Source organism: Rattus norvegicus, chromosome 8 (genome assembly GCF_021556685.1).
Source record: "Rattus norvegicus strain SHRSP/BbbUtx chromosome 8, alternate assembly SHRSP_T2T, whole genome shotgun sequence".
Classification (NCBI taxonomy): Eukaryota; Metazoa; Chordata; class Mammalia; order Rodentia; family Muridae; genus Rattus; species Rattus norvegicus.
The window spans coordinates 94,433,578-94,453,546 of NC_141541.1; the positions used below are offsets into that span (position 1 = coordinate 94,433,578).

At 40.3% G+C, this 19,969-nt stretch overlaps 1 protein-coding gene across 5 annotated transcripts in view; it reads right to left on the bottom strand.

Moving 5' to 3' along the window:
- The window catches only part of Ibtk (inhibitor of Bruton tyrosine kinase), a 73,251-nt gene that overhangs the window by 20,206 nt on the left and 33,076 nt on the right, over nt 1–19,969 (bottom strand). For 3 of the 5 annotated variants that reach the window (XM_087562235.1, XM_087562234.1, NM_001427757.1), the window contains 12 exon segments: nt 19,811–19,893; nt 19,698–19,735; nt 19,175–19,271; nt 16,471–16,572; nt 14,149–14,266; nt 12,985–13,045; nt 12,350–12,471; nt 9,154–9,266; nt 6,389–6,537; nt 4,953–5,113; nt 2,237–2,329; nt 1,593–1,736 (listed from right to left, as the gene is read on the bottom strand). In XM_087562235.1, the coding sequence (XP_087418361.1) occupies nt 1,593–1,736; nt 2,237–2,329; nt 4,953–5,113; nt 6,389–6,537; nt 9,154–9,266; nt 12,350–12,471; nt 12,985–13,045; nt 14,149–14,266; nt 16,471–16,572; nt 19,175–19,271; nt 19,698–19,735; nt 19,811–19,893 (1,281 nt within the window). 5 annotated transcript variants of the gene reach the window in all.

Consider the following 19,969-nt stretch of genomic DNA (forward strand, 5'->3'; position numbering starts at 1 on the left):
ATATGGGGTCCCAGTGGGAGACTGCAAGGCATGCGTCATCAGTTGCATATACACGGGCACATGGTATTTCCAACCAGAGCACAGAAGCAAAATAACCAACAGACTAAGACATAAACATGAACCATAACACAGCCTGCAGAAGCAAACAGCAGTGTCAATCAAACCCTAGTTTTTAATGTTCTATGAATCATACATTATGATTTTTTGGACTTCCTCTATCAATATATTATAAGATACATCTACATGATTTCATTACTCTGCAGTATTATACTTTTAAAACTTTTTATTTATTATACTTTAAAAACTTTTAGCCATTCATTAATGACAGATAAGAAGACTGTATCAAGATTTAGTTATTGGAAACAGTGACAACATGGACGTTCTTATAGCATGCATACATAGATCTCTGTCACGTACACACCAAATGGGAGAACATTTACAGAGTACATGCAGCTATCATAGTATCTGAATCCTGAACACTATAAAAAGGCACCACAGAAAATGAGACAGACCACAGAACACAGGGGCCAAGAAAGATATTGCCAGGAAAAAGCCTGAAACTCCATTTCCTTGTTTACTGCTGGCTTTTTAAAAGAAGCTGAGGATGCAGTGAAATCCACATTATTAAGCTCAAAGGATCCTCAAGTATTTAACTTACTCTCTCCGACTACAGCATCTAGCATGGTCAGCCATGCTGTGTTTAGAGAAGAGCCCTCAGTGCTTTAACAGTCCCACCTCCAACCTCCAACAGCTCGTGGCTGGCTTCTCCCACTTCCTGGTCCCTTTGCTTCCTTTCTCAGTGGCATGCTTCCCACCGACTGGTGCTCGGAGAGCAATGACTCAGTTCCAAATCAACAGCTGGCTATTCTTTTCAACATATTTTACATTTTCAGTGGTGGGGAAAACAACACAACACAAGTCCTTCATTTTCAGGAACAGAGCGATAGGCACGAACACTGACAGAAACCCCCCAGACCCCTGTGGGACACGATTCTCCTGTCCCTCCCTCACCCTTCCCACGACCCATGTCTTAAACTGGGTTCCTAGCATTATGGCACGAGTTTCTAAACAGGAAACTGGAAAGATAGCAGGAAAACATTTTACACCATTCATCTTTGGAGACTGCCATGGCCTCCATGAGAAGACTGATGGCACAGACCCCCACGACGAAACAGAGTGGACAGTGCTGCCCAGACAGCTGGGCGCTGCCTCAGCTGGGCGTGCAAGACAACAAGCATGCATGCAGACAAAGGACCAAGGGAGCAAACACTAAACGTCAAGTTCATTTTTGTGATCACATGTTAAAACAAAACACTAAATTCTTTTCAACAGAAACTACAGACTGGCAAGAATGATATCAGAGTAGAAAGTCAACACACTTGAACCATGATGTCTGTCAGTGAATCTAAAATTAATAATAAAACTTTTTTTAAAGGCTGTTCTACACAAGTTCCAACCTTTAAGTTTAAAGCCAACAGGGGAAATGAAATATTTAAAAAGACTTTAGAAACACATGCAGGGGAAACTCAGAGGCCAAGAACCACCACTGAAGCCAAGGCAAGGCCTCTGTAGTTTTAACAACTGGAGCATACCATGCGTTCACTGGCTTGGGGGACTTTGAAGGAGCTGTCAGAATGGGCTCCATGCTATTTGTTCCTGAATTGTTTTCTTTGGTAGTCAATGCCATCATTTTCCGTTGCTTCTGAGAAAGTTTGATTCCATGAGAAATAATTTTTCTAAAAATTAAATTAGAGTAAACCAATTACTTCTACTGGCTTCACTGTTTCTGAGAAATCTTAAGTTTCCTAAGAAATGATTACACTAGAAACAAAATTAAACCACTCAGCATTAATCTCTGCTTAAAGTTATCCTAACATGTTTCCTATTAAGTTTTAACAGTTAAAATGTCGTTTATACTGTTGATCAACAATGGTTAAACATGAGCCCCCAGAATAGAACTTGTATCAGTTCTGTGCATTTCTCAGAAATAAGAGATCAGGACAACCACTTCCGTGGTGACTCCAGCACGTAACACTGTATGCTAATGCACTAGTGTATCCGCCTGACCAAACATTAGCACATAGCTAGCAAACAGTACCAAGGCTGTTAGCTATCAGAAGACTTATAATTATTATATCAAATGTACAAAAAAATAGATCCAATATGTCATCCCAGTTCTGTAGGATAGAAATACAATACAACATGGTCTTTTGACTGAAGTGTTTTATAAACCAACCCCAAGTTCGACTTCGGTGCTGCACCATATTTTTGTCTGTTTGCTTCTGTTTCCATGATAGTTCTGAGATCCACAACAGGAGGACTCACGGGACTAAAAGACATAAAAAAAAAGTAATACAGCATTTGCAACCTATAATGCCCAACATCAAACTTAACCGAACCTGTGATTATACAGGAAGCCGATGACACCTAATTTATAGTCTAAGTAATAGTAGTAATTAGATTCATTTTGTTAGCTTCGGCCATCCTCAAAAAGAGGCATTTTGAATGACAGCTATTCCCATAAATGCATATAACAACTAAATCTTTAAAGCTTTACAAGTTGAGTGATAACCTGAAATTATTCTACTAACAAAACAAAGAGACAACAGGAGTCCTGGGTCATGTAAATTTAGGCAAAAGAACTTCTTATCCTTCCAGATACATGAAGCTTGACAACCATTTCATTCTTTTTTTTTTTTTTTTTTTTTGGTTCTTTTTTTCGGAGCTGGGTACCGAAGCCAGGGCCTTGCGCTTCCTAGGCAAGCGCTCTACCACTGAGCCAAATCCCCAACCCCAACCATTTCATTCTTAAAGACAAATAAAGTCCTCACTAGAATCCTTTATTAACAAAAATGGGCACTTTTCAGAATATGGGGTTGCTCAACAATACTGGAGACTCAGGGAGTGGGGAGCCATACTGTAAGGAAAATTAAAAAACTACACTCTCTGAATACAGTTTCTGTTATGACTGAAATCTATGGTATACCTAAGAATAATTTGTATTATTATATATTAAAGAATAATATTTCTTTTCTTTACTTCCACTAAGAAATTCTGCTGCTAGACACTATGAGTCATGTCAGGAAAGCTATATTCATGAAATCCTAACACTGAGGCTGTCTTAAAGCAAGGACTCCGTAATGACACTACCAGGAGACACGCCAACATAGATAGAAGGACTTTCAGAAAGCCCCTCCCACGGATTAGGACCTAGAGACAATCAGTGGCCACGGAGAAAAAGGGAATCAGTTTACTCTAGAAACAAGTTCCCCAATAGGCTATCCAATCCCAAATGTTTAGCTCTAATCACTTGAACATATGAGGCACACTAGTGAACTCATTAGTGTGTGTGTCTGTACATACATGTAAATATGAAGAGATCATGAGTTTGAGGGGGAGACTGGAGGAGTTGATGGGGAGCAGTGGGAACAATGTGTCTGTGATTCTCAAAAAATTAATATATACTAAAAATAACTGTAAGATATCAGCATTGAGAACTCTTTAAAAACTAAAGCACTATTCTCACTAGGTAATGCTTCACAGTATGGAGAAATGCTGGTGCATACACTAAACCTGAGAATACTGACAGCTAAGCACTTTATGAATGTACACGGAACTGAAGCAGAGAGACAGCCTCACTGGTGGCTTTATACCCACTATTCTTTAAATGTTTATCAAAACAATTACAAGATGGTTCTAAGTGTTCACACAAATTATGTATCACTGATGATATTACCATGAATTATGTCTAGAGGAAAGGGCCTATTATAGCTGGTTACAAATTTTTACACATGCAGATAATTTCTGTGTATTAGAGTAAATTAATATTTTCATTATATTCATTTGGCTAAAACTGACTAGTACTCTTTCAGAGACACAGAGAAAAGAATGAAAATCCTACCTGCTGAAGTGGCCACACCAGGCTGGGACTCTTTCCTGTCCTCCATTACAAACACCTGAGTGGACTTAAGGGCCACTCCGTGAGATGGAACCCATGTCTGACACTACTCGAGGAGCCAAAACCATCAGACAAGAGAAGCCACAGGCCTAGGGGAAAACCAACTGCTGCTCTTCTGCTAAATGAAAGAGCAGTGACTGCTAATGGCATTCTGCTCTACCTACAGATCAGCGAGCGTCTCACTCAGCCATCAGACACTTCCTCCTGCAGTAGAGGGGAACAAATGCACAGACAACTGGACAGTGTGCGGAGAGGAGACTCTGGAGAACACTCTGAAATGGTGTATTCTGATCGAGCTCCTGTCCCCTTCAGGCTGTGAGAAGTGTGTGGATAGGAGGCAGAGATATTTTAAGAGCTTGAGGGGATGGGGACATTAGGAGAAGAGCGTCTTCTGATACAAGAGGGCTGATGCACAGATGAGTACAGAGCCTTTGCAGCATGCTCAGGGCCTGCACAGGTCTACGCCAGACGAGGTCCCACACTGAGATAGGGAAGTGGACATGAGCTCCCTCCCATCCTTAGCCCAGATGCTGCCTCCAATTTACAACTGCTCACAAAAGAAAATTTAGTTTTCTCCAGGGATGTTTCATTGGGAAACAAATCACTCTTACGGGTAGACCCCATGCCCAGGAGTAGATGACCAACACAAAATGAACTCAATAGCTTTGTCTCAGACTTTGTTTGCGCTTTTTTTCCTGATTTTGTGTTTTTATGGGTGGGGTGTGTGTGTGTGTGTGTGTGTGTGTGTGTGTGTGTGTGTGTGTGTGTGTGTGTTCCTTGTTTTTGTTTTTAATTCTGGTGATATTTTTGCTTGGTTGGTTTTTGCCTGTTTGTTTTCTAAAGAGAAAGAAAGAAGGCAGGCTTGGAGTTGAATGAGTGCAGTGGTGGGGAGGATCTGGGAGGAGATAAGGGAGGAAAAGCATGACCAGAATATAGTATATGAAAAAAAGATATTTCAATGAAAATACATTTTTTAAAACAGAAAATATCCTACCTGCAAGAACCAGCCACCCAACTGGAAGAGCCTGAAGTGTCCACTCTGCTACTGGGGATGAACTGGGGAGCAGACTTGGTAGTTGGTGATTTTTCCCATGGTTTTAAATCTTCCCTAGTCCATGGAAGAGGTGTACCATTCACATATGGCTTAGCTTTCCCCTGTGGAAAAAAGGAGGCCTCAGTAGCAGTTAACAGCAGGTATCTGGTTCATGGCTTAGAGGATTGTGAGTGACGCTCAACCGCTAGCACTTTCAATCCTGGGCCTCCAAGCCACTGCTAAAGCAGTCTCCACCCTCACTACTTACTACCAGCTACTTACTGTACACACGGGAAAGGAAACAAACAGCAAACAAAAATAAAAGTAGTACATGTAAGATATGAAGCAGCAATATTAGAATCCGTATTTCAGAAGGAACATTCTCATTAGATTTGAAAATTTGGTACAAATTTCTTATAATTCACTTGATATAGTATGTTAAATAAAGTGGCAGTAAAACATTGACACTTCTCTGGGTTCCTAACGTCAAGGCTCAGAACGATTTGAAATGGCACGGGCACTGTCAAGGCAGAGTCTCTTCTCTCACAGGACATTCACTACACAGCTTCACCTTCCCTACACCTCAACTGTCCCTCAGATTAACCTGATGAGAACAACAATTTCCCTCAAACTTCTCTATTAAACTTGACCTTTCTGTAAGAAGAATAAATGTATAGTCTTAGAAATTGTAGGTGTAGCCGGTTGGTCGTGGTTCGTGCCTTTAACCCCAGCACTCGGGAGGCAGAGGCAGCACTTTGATCTCTGAGTTCAAGGCCAACCTGGTCTACCAAGTGAGTAGGGCTACACAGAAAAGCCTTCTCTCGAAAACCAAAAACAACAACAAAAAAATTTCTAGAGCCCCAATATGTTTTATAAATGTGACAAAGTTGCAGGGATGACTCGGTTTCTGAAACTGTACCTCTATTGCTTCCTGTGGAGGACAGCTAGGGAGCAGGAATGAGGGCGTCTCAGGAAGCCTCCAGAGCTGAGCAGAGGGGCACTGCATGGCAGCCAGACCAGCTAGGGAGGCGGTTTTCCGGCTGGCTGTGCTCCAGTGAGCCCCAAGAAAGAAAGACTCCAAAAGTGGAAAGCAGTCTTACTTTCAAAATCATGTTTTTCTGATAAATTTTATCTCATTTTAATAGGCATTTTCTAAAATATTTCTGGAATTTGGCTGCAAATATACTTTTCAATGTCTATTCAATAATATTATCAATATACTTAGCATCAATATGTTTTACTTGCAAAATAATTTAGAAATTATTTAGTTCATAAAGGATTCAAAACTACATTAAATTTCTACAATTAGAATAATTATAAAACACAGGGAACCTTAAAAGGAAGGTAAAATGTCAGCACCTCCAACCACGAGGTGAGGGAACAGGCTTGAGACCAACCTCAACCTTATCCGAATGGAATCCTGCTGTAAAGTCAGGCGACTGTAGGTCTCTGGGACTACCCACTCCTGCATAGCTCCCTTCAGAGTCTGAGGTTAACAATTCCGGAAGAGACTCCACAGAGTTGGTCTTTGCAGACTTTAATAGTCCTAAAATATAAAATAAAATAAATAAGCTTCAGCCGCAGACATATTAAGCATGAGTTACACTCTGTGAGCCAAAGGGAAAGCAAGAAGCTTATTGATCCAGATGGTAATAAAACTTAAAGTACACATTCCACACCAGCACACACTATTTAAACTAAGGTGACAAAGACACCGGCTAAGCGAAAGCCCACTGTGAAAAAGATTGTAACACAACTGTTATTCATCCTAAGTATCTGATAACTACTCAGTAAGACTCAGCGGCCCAGAGCTCCACAAACTGCTTTGAAGAGGTTAACCTCCGTCCGCAGGAAGATAAGAAGGGAGAGGAGATAGCTGGCTCCATACCAACACAGGCTTGCCTGTCTCTTTCCAGAAATCTCCTGTACAGAAGTCACTGTGCTCTGTAGGCAGGAAATGGCTCCACTGTGAAGAGGTAACACCTCAGAGTCTCTGTGGCAGCAGACAGCCCCATGAGCACAGGCTCCTACTGACCCTGGCGGCACCCTACTGGAGGGTTTGTCAGTTTGTTTTCTGTAAAAACTCGGTCATTTGTGAACTCTCATTCCCTTACCCCCTGAGATGAACTAAATACCTACCTCTGGACTCCCTAGTATTCAGGTCCATCACAAACATAATACACAGCAAGCTGCTACTTGATCTCAGGTGATGATGCACACATTTTTAATTAATTAGAACATAAATAAAATGTCAAAAGAACCTGGATGGATGTAGACCTTATGCGAGCTATAAATGCTCTATGACTAATTAAAAATACATCAAGGGTGCTGTCTCTTACACACTCAGAAGTATTGCTCCTTTATGGAAATCGCCACTAGTAAAAACCTGACGGGGCTGGAGAGATGGCTCAGTGGTTAAGAGCACTGACTGCTTTCCCAGAGGTCCTGAGTTCAACTCCCAGCAACCACATGGTGGCTCACAACCATCTACAATAGAATCCGATATCCTCTTCTGGTGTGTCTGAAGACATCAACAGTGTACTCACATACATAAAATAAATAAATAAATCTTAAAAAAAAAACTTGACAATGACATTCAAACTATTCCTCACTATCATGCATTTTAGGCAAATTTTCATTACTTAAAATTATACTTAAAATTGTACACTTTCAGGGCTGGAGAGATGACTCAGTGGCTCTTCCAGAGGTCCTGAGTTCAAATCCCAGCAACCACATGCTGGCTCACATGCTATAATGAGATCTGATGCCTTCTGGTGTGTCTGAAGACAGTTACAGCGTACTTATATGTAATAAATAAATAAATCTTAAAAAAAAATTGTATACTTTCAAAAACCCATTAAAATCAAGAGAATCAAGTAAATAATTAGCACAGCTAACAATTATTTTTGTTCAAAACTTTATCAGGACCACTTGTCAAACTTTAAGGATTAGGATCCAAGTTAGATCTCCACACAACTATTTCTGATGAAATTTGCCTTTTACTCAATTTTCCTTTTGGTCTCCAATTAAGTTTCATCCTTTCATCATTACCTGCTTGGGTCACAAAAAGCATGCAATATCAGAACATATATGGAACCAGATTCAAGAGAGCAAATACTATTTCTTTTGTCATTATCTCAGAAGTCATATCTTTCCCAGGTTTATTTCCTAAAGTTTCAAAGTTTAAATGGAAAGTTTAAAGTAAGGGACATAATGTATTTCTTTACAAATCCCCTCCAACTTTGAAATGTCAAGAAATGGGGTGTGTGCGTGTGTGTGTGTGTGTGTGTGTGTGTGTGTACACAAAGCAGAGGTGTTAAGATCAGATCAGTTATGATACCTCGTTGGGGTCAGTCCTCACTGGGTATCTTGTTGGAAACAGAATTCCTTCATTGTTTTCCTGCTATGTATACCAGGCCAGGCTAGGTGGCCCGTGTGATTCAATGGATCTCTCCCTGTCTGTCTTCCAACTCCCAGTAGGAGCACTGGGATACTTATGTTCCCACTATGTACCCAGCATATGTAGCTTCTAAGAGAATTAAAACTCAAGTCCTTACTTACTAAAGCTTTTATTCACCACACACACACACACAGACACACACATGTATTTACTCATAGTCACACACATACTCTCACACTCTTATACACACATATTCATACACACACTCACAAACACACATACACTCATGCACATACATATCCACACATAGTTAAGTTAATCATACTACTTAAATCAAATCAAGTCTCTACTTCTTTAATCACAGGTAGCTGAAAGATCCCCAGTTTCATAACTGTCCATTTAGCCATGATTTTATCAACACCTATCCTTTGTCCTTAGGCTAGAGGGAATGTAGGGAACAGAGAATACAAAATCATAGACTTTTATATTTGTAATGACCCCAACATGTGTCGTTCTCATTTCTAGATCTACCCTCGTAACTTGTGTGTGTGTGCCTGCATGCATCTTTTACAGTTTCGGTAAGTAAAGGTTTTCAAAATAGGTGGGTAGATGGAGCAGAGAGTAAAGGCTCTTGCCACCAAGCATGATGACCTGAACTTGATCCCTAGAACCCACATGATGGTGAAGCAAGAAAAAAATCACTCCTCGAAGTTGTCCTCTGACCTCCACACACAGACCAGAAATATACTAAGACACACTAACCTGCAGACGGTGGACTCTGGATAATATCTGAAAGGTTGTAGCCTCCTGAACTGTCTGAGCGCTTCCGTGGCTTCTTTTTAGCTCTTGTTTTTGCCTTCTTGAACATAGTTTCCCTAGGAAATCAAAGGTAAAATCAACAGATGAAAAGAGTTTGGTCAAGCAGAAACTACTTAAGGACATGCAGGCACCAGTTATTCGTCCAGGTAGACCAGGGCAAATCACTAACCTTACTAGATCAGTGTCATCTATTCCTTGCTTTAGTGCCAGCATTGCTGTGGAAGCTGAAGAACCTGGTATTGGCTACAATAGCCACCAAAGAGCAGCACTGAGTCTGGGCTACCATGTCACCAAGAGTTACTACAAGGGCTACCAAGTGAGGGAGAGCACAAGCAGGGTGAGACACTCCCTTCCACAGACACTTCCCCAAGAACACCAAGTACACTTGATCTGAGATGTGGGCCTAGTCACTTATATGCAGCAAGCTACAGAGCTGCTCAAGGATTCCAAGGGCAAGGGGGGGGGGGGGGGGACTGTCAAGTTCATCAAGACAAGAATGAGGACACACATCTGTACCAAGAGGAAGTGAGAAGAGCTGAACAGCATCCTGGCTATGACAAGGAAAACTGTTGTCAGGAAGGGCCAAGCCTCCCCTATTCACAATAAAGTCTTTACGAAACAAAATGGCACAACACTGCACAGTTACATAAACTATAATCTTCAAATAGAAACATAATGTGTGTGTGTGTGTGTGTGTGTGAGAGAGAGAGAGAGAGAGAGAGAGAGAGAGAGAGAGAGAGAGAGAGAGAGAGATGGGGGAGGGGGAGGGGAGAGGGACAAGGGGGAGGGAGGGAGGGAGGGAGATGCTTGTGAGGACATCGGGGTCCTGCTCCATCACCTTCTACACCTTATTCACAGGAGATAAGATCTCTCACTAAATCTGGACCTCTCAAAGTCTGATTTATTACTTCACACCCAACACCCCAGCCCCAGCCCCCTTCCTTGAGCTTACAGCCTGGCTGGCCACAAGTCCCAGAGCTCCTCACCTCCCAGTGCTGTGGGACTTAGAAGCATATGGCCAGATTTGAGTTTTAACAATGAGCTGAGATCCCAACTCAGTTCCTTATGCTTTACAGTAGTGTTTCGTTCCCATAGAGCCATCTTCCCAGCCCTTGTGGCAGTTTTTAAGAGCATCTGAGTGTGGGTTTCATTGCTTGAATTAAGTACTTTGAGTCAGGAAAGGGAAAGTAGATATCTGCGAGTGGCAACAACTCTCTTATTTTAATAAAATGTCTAACATCTCACTATATACTCCATCATACAGGCCAGCTTTGAACACGCCATTCTGTGGTAGCTATATGAGTTATTTAACTCAATGTTTATACATTTTATAATTTCAATATCATGTTATACATTTAATGTGAGGTATATAATTGTTTGTCTAGAGCAAATGACCTCCATGCCCAAAGACTTCACACTACCAAGTTATTTGTCCCCAGAAATAAATAATTGTGTAACTAATGTGAGCCTATAATACTAATTAGGTATTTATTCTATGCAGAGGTTGCCAAAGTTGTTAGACAACTCATTTTGTTGAGGAACTCTCAAATATCAATTTGGGGGTCTAAATATGAAATGGGGATCTGTCCTCCCACAGACTCGCATATTCAAAGTGATCCCAGATGGAGTAAGACTCAAAAGTAGGGTCACAGGAAAACCCTGGATAATAAGGAGTCCAATTTCACCACTGATTCAACAAATTGATGAGTTCACGTTGTAATGAGTTGAATACTCAGGAGAAATAGGATCACTGGGGCATTCTTAGAAGAGCATATCACGTCCTGGCCCCTTTATAGGCGTGATATTTATGTGCTCTGTGTAAAGAATACCATTGTGTTGTTCCAGTGCTGATTTCTCTGCTGACATCTTATATCAATGCAGACACGACATTTTAATGCTTACATCAAGAATCTCCTGTCTCAAGTTTGTGTAAACAATTCTTAACATTTATTCTTTGCTTTGACAATAAATGCTGATAAACCAATGACTGGGCAGAAGAGAGAAGAGGGCAGGACTTCCGCCAGTGAGGGGAAGGAGAGAGAGAATAAAGATTCAGATCTGCCATGAGGAGTGAGGAGGAGAGAGTTCTTGAGAGTTCAGCAGAAACACAGAAGGCCTAATTGCAAGCATAACTGAGATCATGGCTGGGAGGAAGCCAGATTAGTTTAGAGGATTAGACAGACTGCCCAGGTATTGAGGTGAAACTTTAAAATAAATCTTGTTTTTTCTGTGTCATTATTGGGAACTAGTTGGGACACAGAAATACAGTTGCCATATCATGCATCTATATTAGAAACTTTTACACCCCTTGTTCTCTCTCTCCTGGGCCTAATGAGGTGAGCAGCCAGGCTCTGGCAGCACTGCTGTGATACTCTGCAAAGAGATTGGCTGGATATGGACAAAACTGTGGAAGGGGACATTAAGATAAACCTTTACCTTTAACTTGGTTTTCTCCAGGATTTTAGTACAATACCAAAAAGCTAGTGCAGTCACCATCTACTGAAGCAGTCAGGGTCTACAGAGAGGACACCAAGAAAATACCATCCCATCTATGGTTCCCACATTACTCTCTGGACCCTCTCTAGACCAATCTCCCAAGTACAAGCCAAGATGGAGGAGAGACAATTACTTGGCTGAGCAGAATTCACAAAGGAATGGAATCCACTTGTCCTAATCTTCAGAAGCCTGGCTGCTGGAGCTGCCAGCACTTTCCAACCTGTTTCAGTTTTGTGTTGCCATTAGCACAGGGCACAACGTTCCAGCTCCCAACAGTAGCCTCACCTCTTGCCAGCGCTGGCACTCTCCCATTCTTCAGGCTACAGTGCAGCTGCTTGCTGTTTTAAATGTCTTCACCATAACCTCAGGAGGTTTGGAGATCACTGAGACAAATGTACTTAACTAAGCTGTATGTCTCTCGGAAGGCTACAGTACTCTTATACTTACATGTTGAAGGATTTAGATTTAAAGTATCAATTATGTATAATTACATTGCATTATATCAAAACTAAAACCGCACATTCATATTTCCTATATTAGAACTTCTCAATTTATAGTCTCAATGTTAATATAAAAATATCCGGTGTCCAACAGTGTAAGAAAGAAGACCAAGGGGGAAAGAAAAACAGACAACAGGGCTTACGAGTGATTTGGCTCCAGGCTTATTTCCTCTTTAAGAAAGACCTCCCCATCTTCTGCTTGCACACAGCTAATGTCTGGTCCATCTTGATACGGTGTAATGACTCTCCTCTCCATTGCTGGAACCTACAGTGTGAAAGGCAGCACTTCATAATACAAAGTCGGTAATGATTTTCAAAAACTGATAATATACTTATCATGTCAGGTGGTAATGTTAACTAGAAAGCATATAGGATGCCTAATGATTCACAAAATACAATGGGAAAAGAAATTTCAAACATGTTAATTAAAAAGCATCATTACATAAAAATGTGGGGATGGAGGGTTTAAAAGCTGCTCTGCTTCCTTCCTCAGTGCAGGCTGATCCAGCAGCTCTCAGGACTCGTGTGAGTCAGTGCTCTGCACTGTCCTAACCTTTGCAATAAGTCTCTGAACACAGAGACTTTTATTATATAACAATTTTAAGAGATGGATTAATTTTACTATGTCTTCAATTTTGATATTTGCACTTTTCTGTGGGACTTTATGTTCGAATACCTAAAAGATGATGTATTTGCATTCATTATAAATTACTCCATTGTCAGTCTGGTCTAATAACCTGTACAGAGGAATCTGAACTGAGAAAACAAAAAATCCTACCATTTTTCGGTAAAATATGGAAAGATCCTTCAAAACATCCTCACTTAGAACATCAAGAGACCTGAAAAACAGGAAAAAAGAATCTTGCTTAAGACTCAAATGATTTAGCAGTCATCACAATTTTTTTTCTTTTTTTTTGGAGTTGGGGACCGAACCCAGGGCCTTGCGTTTGCTAGGCAAACGCTCTACCACTGAGCTAAATCCCCAACCCCAGTCATCACGATTTTTAAGCATGTTTATTTCACCTTGTCGAATAAGGAACCAAGTTCTTCCTCAAGTTTACATAAACTAGCTATTAACATTCCTTTTAGAAATAGGTGTAGTTGTAGGTTCTGTAACCAGCAAACATATTCCACAAATATCTTGATAAAACTGAAGCAAGTACTCATGTCTCAGCCTTTGTCTTCCACAAACCATAATGCTTAACTGTGCAAGGAGTGCTGGGAGCGTCTGGGTTCAACCTCGCACTATCACTGCTGTCAATCACCTCCTGACCCTGAGTAGCTCACTCCGTTCCTGAGTCTCAACATCTTCAAGTATAAAATGATGTTTGGATTACATCAACTATCTTCAAGATGTCACAGGTTCCAAAAGGTACTTGAGGCATCAATGAAATTTAAGAGAAGGTTTACATCCATTTTTATGTATATGTACATATTTATCTATATAGTTGTTTTATATATACAAAGTGCGTGTATACATCCACGTTCAAATTGTTGTTTTTGAAGCTATTTCTATAATTTGTAGAGTGCAACTTTCACACTCATAACTGTACTACATCAGTTGTCAACGCCTGTAGCATAATTAATTTCATTAGCTTGTAATGCTACATGTTTTGAGACAGCCTCTTTTTCTTACTATTTATGTACATGCTGCTTTCACTCTTAGCAAACATGTACCTGATGTAGAACAGTTAGCTTTACATACGAAGTTATGCTTGTCTACTTGTATAAAACTGCCTCAACAAAACACAATTTTTAAATCACTATTAGAAACACTGACGTTTCCCTGGTCCCTCTAATTTTGAAAGGGCTAACTCCTTAGCACTGGTCAAATCCCTTCCATCCAGGTAAACATGTGATTCCCCTTTAAAGTCCAAGTGCATCTTTTATTTAATATAAACATCTGCTTGTTCAAGCTGTACAGCATAGGACCCCAACCAACCTTGCTTCGAGTAAAGCTGCCATATTCAGTCCTATGAACTGTAAACAAGAGAGTTTCAACTGCTCGGCATTGTACATTGAAGCAAACTCCAGCAGCATAGCAGCATTCTTAAGGGTAACTACAGGAAAAGAGAGATTTGCAATATTAGACGAAGGTGAATTACTTTAATAAGTGAAATACTTCCATCTCTAAAGTTAAAAGATTTCAACATTTAAAACAAGAAAACAAGACAAAACAAAAAAAATGAATGCTGGGGTAAATATAGAAATGAGTTTCATTAAGGTATGCCAAAGTAATTTTGAGGGGACTCATTTTGAGGGGACAAAATAAGCTTGCACACAAAAATTTTTAAAAAGGAAAATATAGGAGGAATAGTGTAAGCTGAAAGCTAATGTGTAAGAACTATTGTTCTTCTTCCCAACGGCCTTGAATAATTTTCACTTTCATGAGTGACTGACTTCCCTTTTCATTCAGATAGTAGAGTAGTTAATCTTTCTCTTAACACTGAAAAGTAAACATGGTTGGACAGGGCGGTGAAAACCCAGCATGCCAGAGTTGAGCCAGGACTGCGGTGCATCCTCCGGTCTAGAACGACACAAAAATCTTGTTTTGGAACCAACAACAACAAACTAAACCAGGCAGTAAGTCTAGGAAAAACCAATAGATTAATTCTGAATGCTGACTAGTCTGTATGTACAAAAATACATCTATATCTAACTGTGGTATTGTTCGTGCCAGTGCATAAGATTATACAAAAACCTAGGTCTAGTCATGTCAAGTAAATGTTCTACATGAAGTATTCTTTTGCTAGAGACTCTCTAAGGATATTCTACCTGCTCATAGCCACAGCGACCTAAAGCTCTCCTGTCTGACTCATACAGAGTCCCAGCCAACAGAAGAGCTAAGCTGTCCTCTCCCACTCTTCCTCCCCTAAACTCTGTCAGAAGTTACAATCCCAGTCAGTATATCTCTGCCTCGCCCTAAGCTAAAACTGCAAATGATGATGAAATCATCTCAGAACAAAAGCAGAGCACACAGAAGCTCTCCTTGAAGTGCTTGGTTGAGAATGATGACGTGTACATGCCTACGTGAACCGGCTCCCATGGGACCCTTCTGCTAGCAATGGACCCACAGTAAAGCGAAGGTACAGCAAGGAAGGGATACCCCGGGCGGTGGGCAGAGGTCACTGAGCCAATGGAAGGGAATACTCAGGCCATGGAAAGCCCTTTGCTGCTGCAGCATTTTTGTTTGTGGAAAGAAAATCAGGACTAGTTTCCTACTCTAACCAAGGAGCGGACAGCTCACAGCACTCAGAAAAAAAAAAAAAGACAGAACTTCTTCCTCATTTTCCAAAGCAATCACGAAATGAAAATACGAAACTCCTGCATGTCCTTACATATCTGGTTAGGAAAGCTGCAACTTTCATATTAGAATAAAAAGTTATCCTAATGAAGAAAATAAAAAATCGCTTGACACGGAAAGGATTAGTTACCAGAGCTCAATGTAAACAGTGACAGCAAGAACCAAATGCTGGAAAAATGAAAAGTACGTGGCCATTTCCACAGCTGGAAGAATCAGGGTGCAACAGGCAAACCATAAATAAAAATTAATAGTTGATTTCTAAGATGAGTGTTTATGAAAACAACTAAGCAATTATTGACTTAAAAAAAAGAAAAAACAGTAAAAGATTTGAAAGAAAAGAGAGTCCATGGATTTTGTTGAATTAAGCTAAGGGAAGAACTTCATAAAATTTCCAGCAAGTGGAAATAGGTTAATTAAAACACAAGAAAAAAAAAATGCAACCAAGACCATTCAATACTGAAATCTACAGACAGACTAGAATCACCTTCGTTATTTAGGGTTTTATGGCTTATTAATAAAATACTTGTTAAATCTAAGCTGTATATATTTTCAATTATTTCTAAGGAGACAAAGTGTTTAGAAATGATAGCATATAATAATCTAAATGTCTTGCCCTTTTTGTTTTTGTTTGTTTGGGCTTCTGTTTTTGATGCACAGTCTCACTGTGCAGCTATGGAACGCTATGTAGACAGAAGCTCTGGCCTAGAACTCAGTATGCACACCAGGCTGGCCTCCAACTCAAGATCCACCTGCCTCTGCCTTCCATGTGCCGGGATGGAAAGCATGTGCTTCCCCACCCAACTGTCTTGACTTCTTTTTAAAGGTGCACACACAAAACACTGGTGTTTTACTTTAAACTGGAATAATAAGTCTAATACAACAAAGTCAATGCTATAATGCTGTAATAGCATTAGGTCAATATTTGGGGAAACAGTACTTCTCTACTCTTAAAGTACTCACGGTTTTCAGCCAGTGCCACCTCACACATCTCCTTTAACCTGGTTATGAGGAGTTGATCAGCCACTACAAGAACACTACAAACAAAATCCACATTCTGAGACTCTAACAAAAGAAAAGGAAAAAGAAGAAAATTACTGCTATTCTGTAACATTGTAAGTAGTAAAAACAAAACAAGTTAAGACATCAAAGTAAAGAGCCTTAGGACTCTTTTCTGTCAGAATGACAACCACAACAAAGTGTGATCACATCGAAATAACTTCCTCTTAGCTGGACAACTAGAAAACATGCACCACCAGATCCACTGCTGTCTAAACTTCTTTTCCTGTCGCCATGAAAACTAAATAAGAAACCTAAAGCAACTGGACAGAGAGGAGACGGCAGGTTCTGGCTCACGGTTCCACGCACGGCCATCATGGCAGGGGGTCAGGACGGCAGAAGCATCAAGCGACTGGTAACGGGACAGCCACGGTGACAGGAGAGCAGTGGCTGCTGCTCAGCCCCACTCTTTCTATGCATACAGCCCAGGAGCCCAGGCAGGGAACAGTTCCAGCCACAGCTCATGCTTCTTCCATGGGCTTCCTATCTCCATGAACATAATACCCACAGCCATGCGTGTCCAGAGGCCCAGCTCCCTCCCACTTCATTCTAGTTTCTGCCAGGTTGACAACTGCCACTCACCATACTGGCTCAGACATTCTCGCAATGCGACCATGAAACGATCAACCTGAAGTGAATACTTCAGTGTGGAAGGCTATTGGAATGTCTGACTTATTTATAATTTCCCATTTCATTAAGAAATAGTTCTAATACTAATAAACATTCAAGTCCCCCATGCCCCAGCGGAGTGGCACAACACCACCTATGGGAAGCATTAACTACACATAATGGTCTTTCAAAAAAAGGGAAAAAACAAACAAGGGAGGGGAAAGTTGGGAGATCCCAAGAGGAGCTGGAGGAGAGAAGCAGAGCTGAATGAAGCTCAATGTGATCGTAGTTCACTGTGCACAGGCACAAGGTCTCTGAACCAAACGTCTTGAATTAAATTAAGAACAGAAAACAGAATACCATAAACATAACTGCACCCTGACAACGACAGTAGAAACGTATTCCCCCTTGGCACACTTTTTCAAAAATGTGTACAGTAATAATGTATCTGTGCTGATGGGCACGTGGCATTATGTGAATGCAGTACAAAGACAACAGCACAAAGCAGCAGGTGACGGGGCTCTCAAAGCAGTCTTCGATACTACTGAGAATTAATTAAACAGGACTGTCTAAAGACAGTAAGATCCTCCCCCAAAATACAATAATAAAAAAAAAATCACTTTTTAAAAACATAGCAAGCAAGGGCTGGCAAAGTGGCTCAAATGGCAAAGATATCCTGAGTTCAGTCCCCAAAGATCCACGAGACGGAAGAAAACGGACTCCACTGATTTACCCTGACCTCTTGTACCAGGGGTTGACACCCTCATGTGGCCTCTATGGGTACCTGCATACACACAATACACACAGACTGACACAGACAAACACAGACAGACAGACAGACAGACAGACACACACACACACACACACACACACACACGATACAGATGTATACAAAAGAAAAAATTAAGTGAAAAACAACAAAGGAAGATACCTGATTTTTATCTGACCTATACAGATGTAACACACACACAAATTTTAAAAAATTTCCATTTAAAATAGTGGTAAAAAGAATTCTGAAAGTTGTTTGGACAAATGAAGTGATTGTAAAAGCTGTACACAGAAAATATTAAACCTATGGAAGCACATCCCATGCCTTATACTCACTGTTATAGTTAAATAGCAGATTTTTTTATATTAATTTACAGGTGAAAATATTGTGCAATTGAAAATGGTGACAGAGGCACAATTTTAAATTTTAACAAGTAACAGATATGTTCTTTAGAAATGTGCAAATATGGGGTATGAATACATATATATTTCTCTTAAAATACATGTATTATTTAAAACGTACACAGTAAATATATTTTAAAGTTTAAATTACACACTCAAGTATACAAATCTTCAGTCTTGCTCTCAGGCACACACCTCCTTAACAAAGGCCACCCAGTTTTCCCATGCAGACTGGTACCTCACAAAATGCATCCACTTTAGACAATTTCCCTGCTTAATTGCGCCTATCTCCTTACAGAGTTTGATTGTCCACTAGACAGTCATCTCTTGCAAACACACAAGGTCTTTTCACTTTACCATATCCTCAGTGTAACCTGAGCCTTGAAACTAACAGCATAAAACCCGACAGGGCACTCAGAACTGCGGCCAATCAAACAGGACATTTAAAGAGTTCCAACTGAAAACACTTATAAATCAATTCCTTCATGAACTTCCCTTGAATACAACGGTTTCATGGCTCATACATTATGGGAAAAGGAAAATTCCACAGAGAATTTGTCAGAAACTACACATCCTGTACTCAGTGATCTTAATCAGAGGTGGCTAAAGAGATAAAACTTCTAACACTAATTTCAACCATAACAATCAATTCTAAAAGGAATAATTCAGCGTGATGAAAATTAACTTTTCTGCTTGATTTCGACTCGTAATAATCTGTTACTTATTTTAAATTAATCATCTAGGGATAGTTCATTTCAGGAGGAAACAATGATTCATGGAGATTGGACCACTCTATTATAACGGAACCAGGTAAGCCTCCTTTCAGTACCTTTTATCACCACAGCTTCATCCGTATAGAGGTAGTCCAAAATAACTTTCAGGATCTCAGCCTGGATTGGCATTTCCAGAGCTGCACAGCTGGAGGCCTATGGGCACACAAGGCAGGGGTAAGTCATTAATCTGAAGCATTAAAACACTACCATATTAGAAGTTGGGCTACTACTATGAAAAACTTCAGACAAAAAATCATACCAAAGACCCTCGAAAAAATTTATAAATCACAAATCTGAAATGAGACATTTAATTTAAAATATAACATGAAAAAGGGAAAGAGAAATTTTCAGAAAACAAGACACACAGGACAATACTACTGTGTGTCTCGATAATGGTAATTGTGAATTTTAATCAGCTTTATAGCAACAGTTTTAACTTCCAAATGTTGGGTGTTTTCTAGCAAACTTGAAAACACATGAACACAAATGAATTAAAGAGCTAATCCAAAATAAAAGGTTTCAGTTCTGAATGTCTGAGTGCACAGCCTCTGCTCTATGCAGTGCCTACTCACAGCTCACCTCAATCCACGATCTGCTAAGCATGCTGTGGAAATACTCTGCAAGAAAAACAGTGCAGTGAGAACAGGGAAGCAGAATCCACACAGCACGCACAGCTCACAGACGCCACCTACCAAGTCTTGCACAGAGCACACACTTATGACAGGGGAATTCCTTTCCATCCACAGACTTCATGGTAACATCATAGAGAAACGAACTGAAAAAGAAGTCCAATCAAACAAAGATCAATTTCTTGCATATCTGCAAAGAGGAGGAAAAGCCCAAGGGTTGGC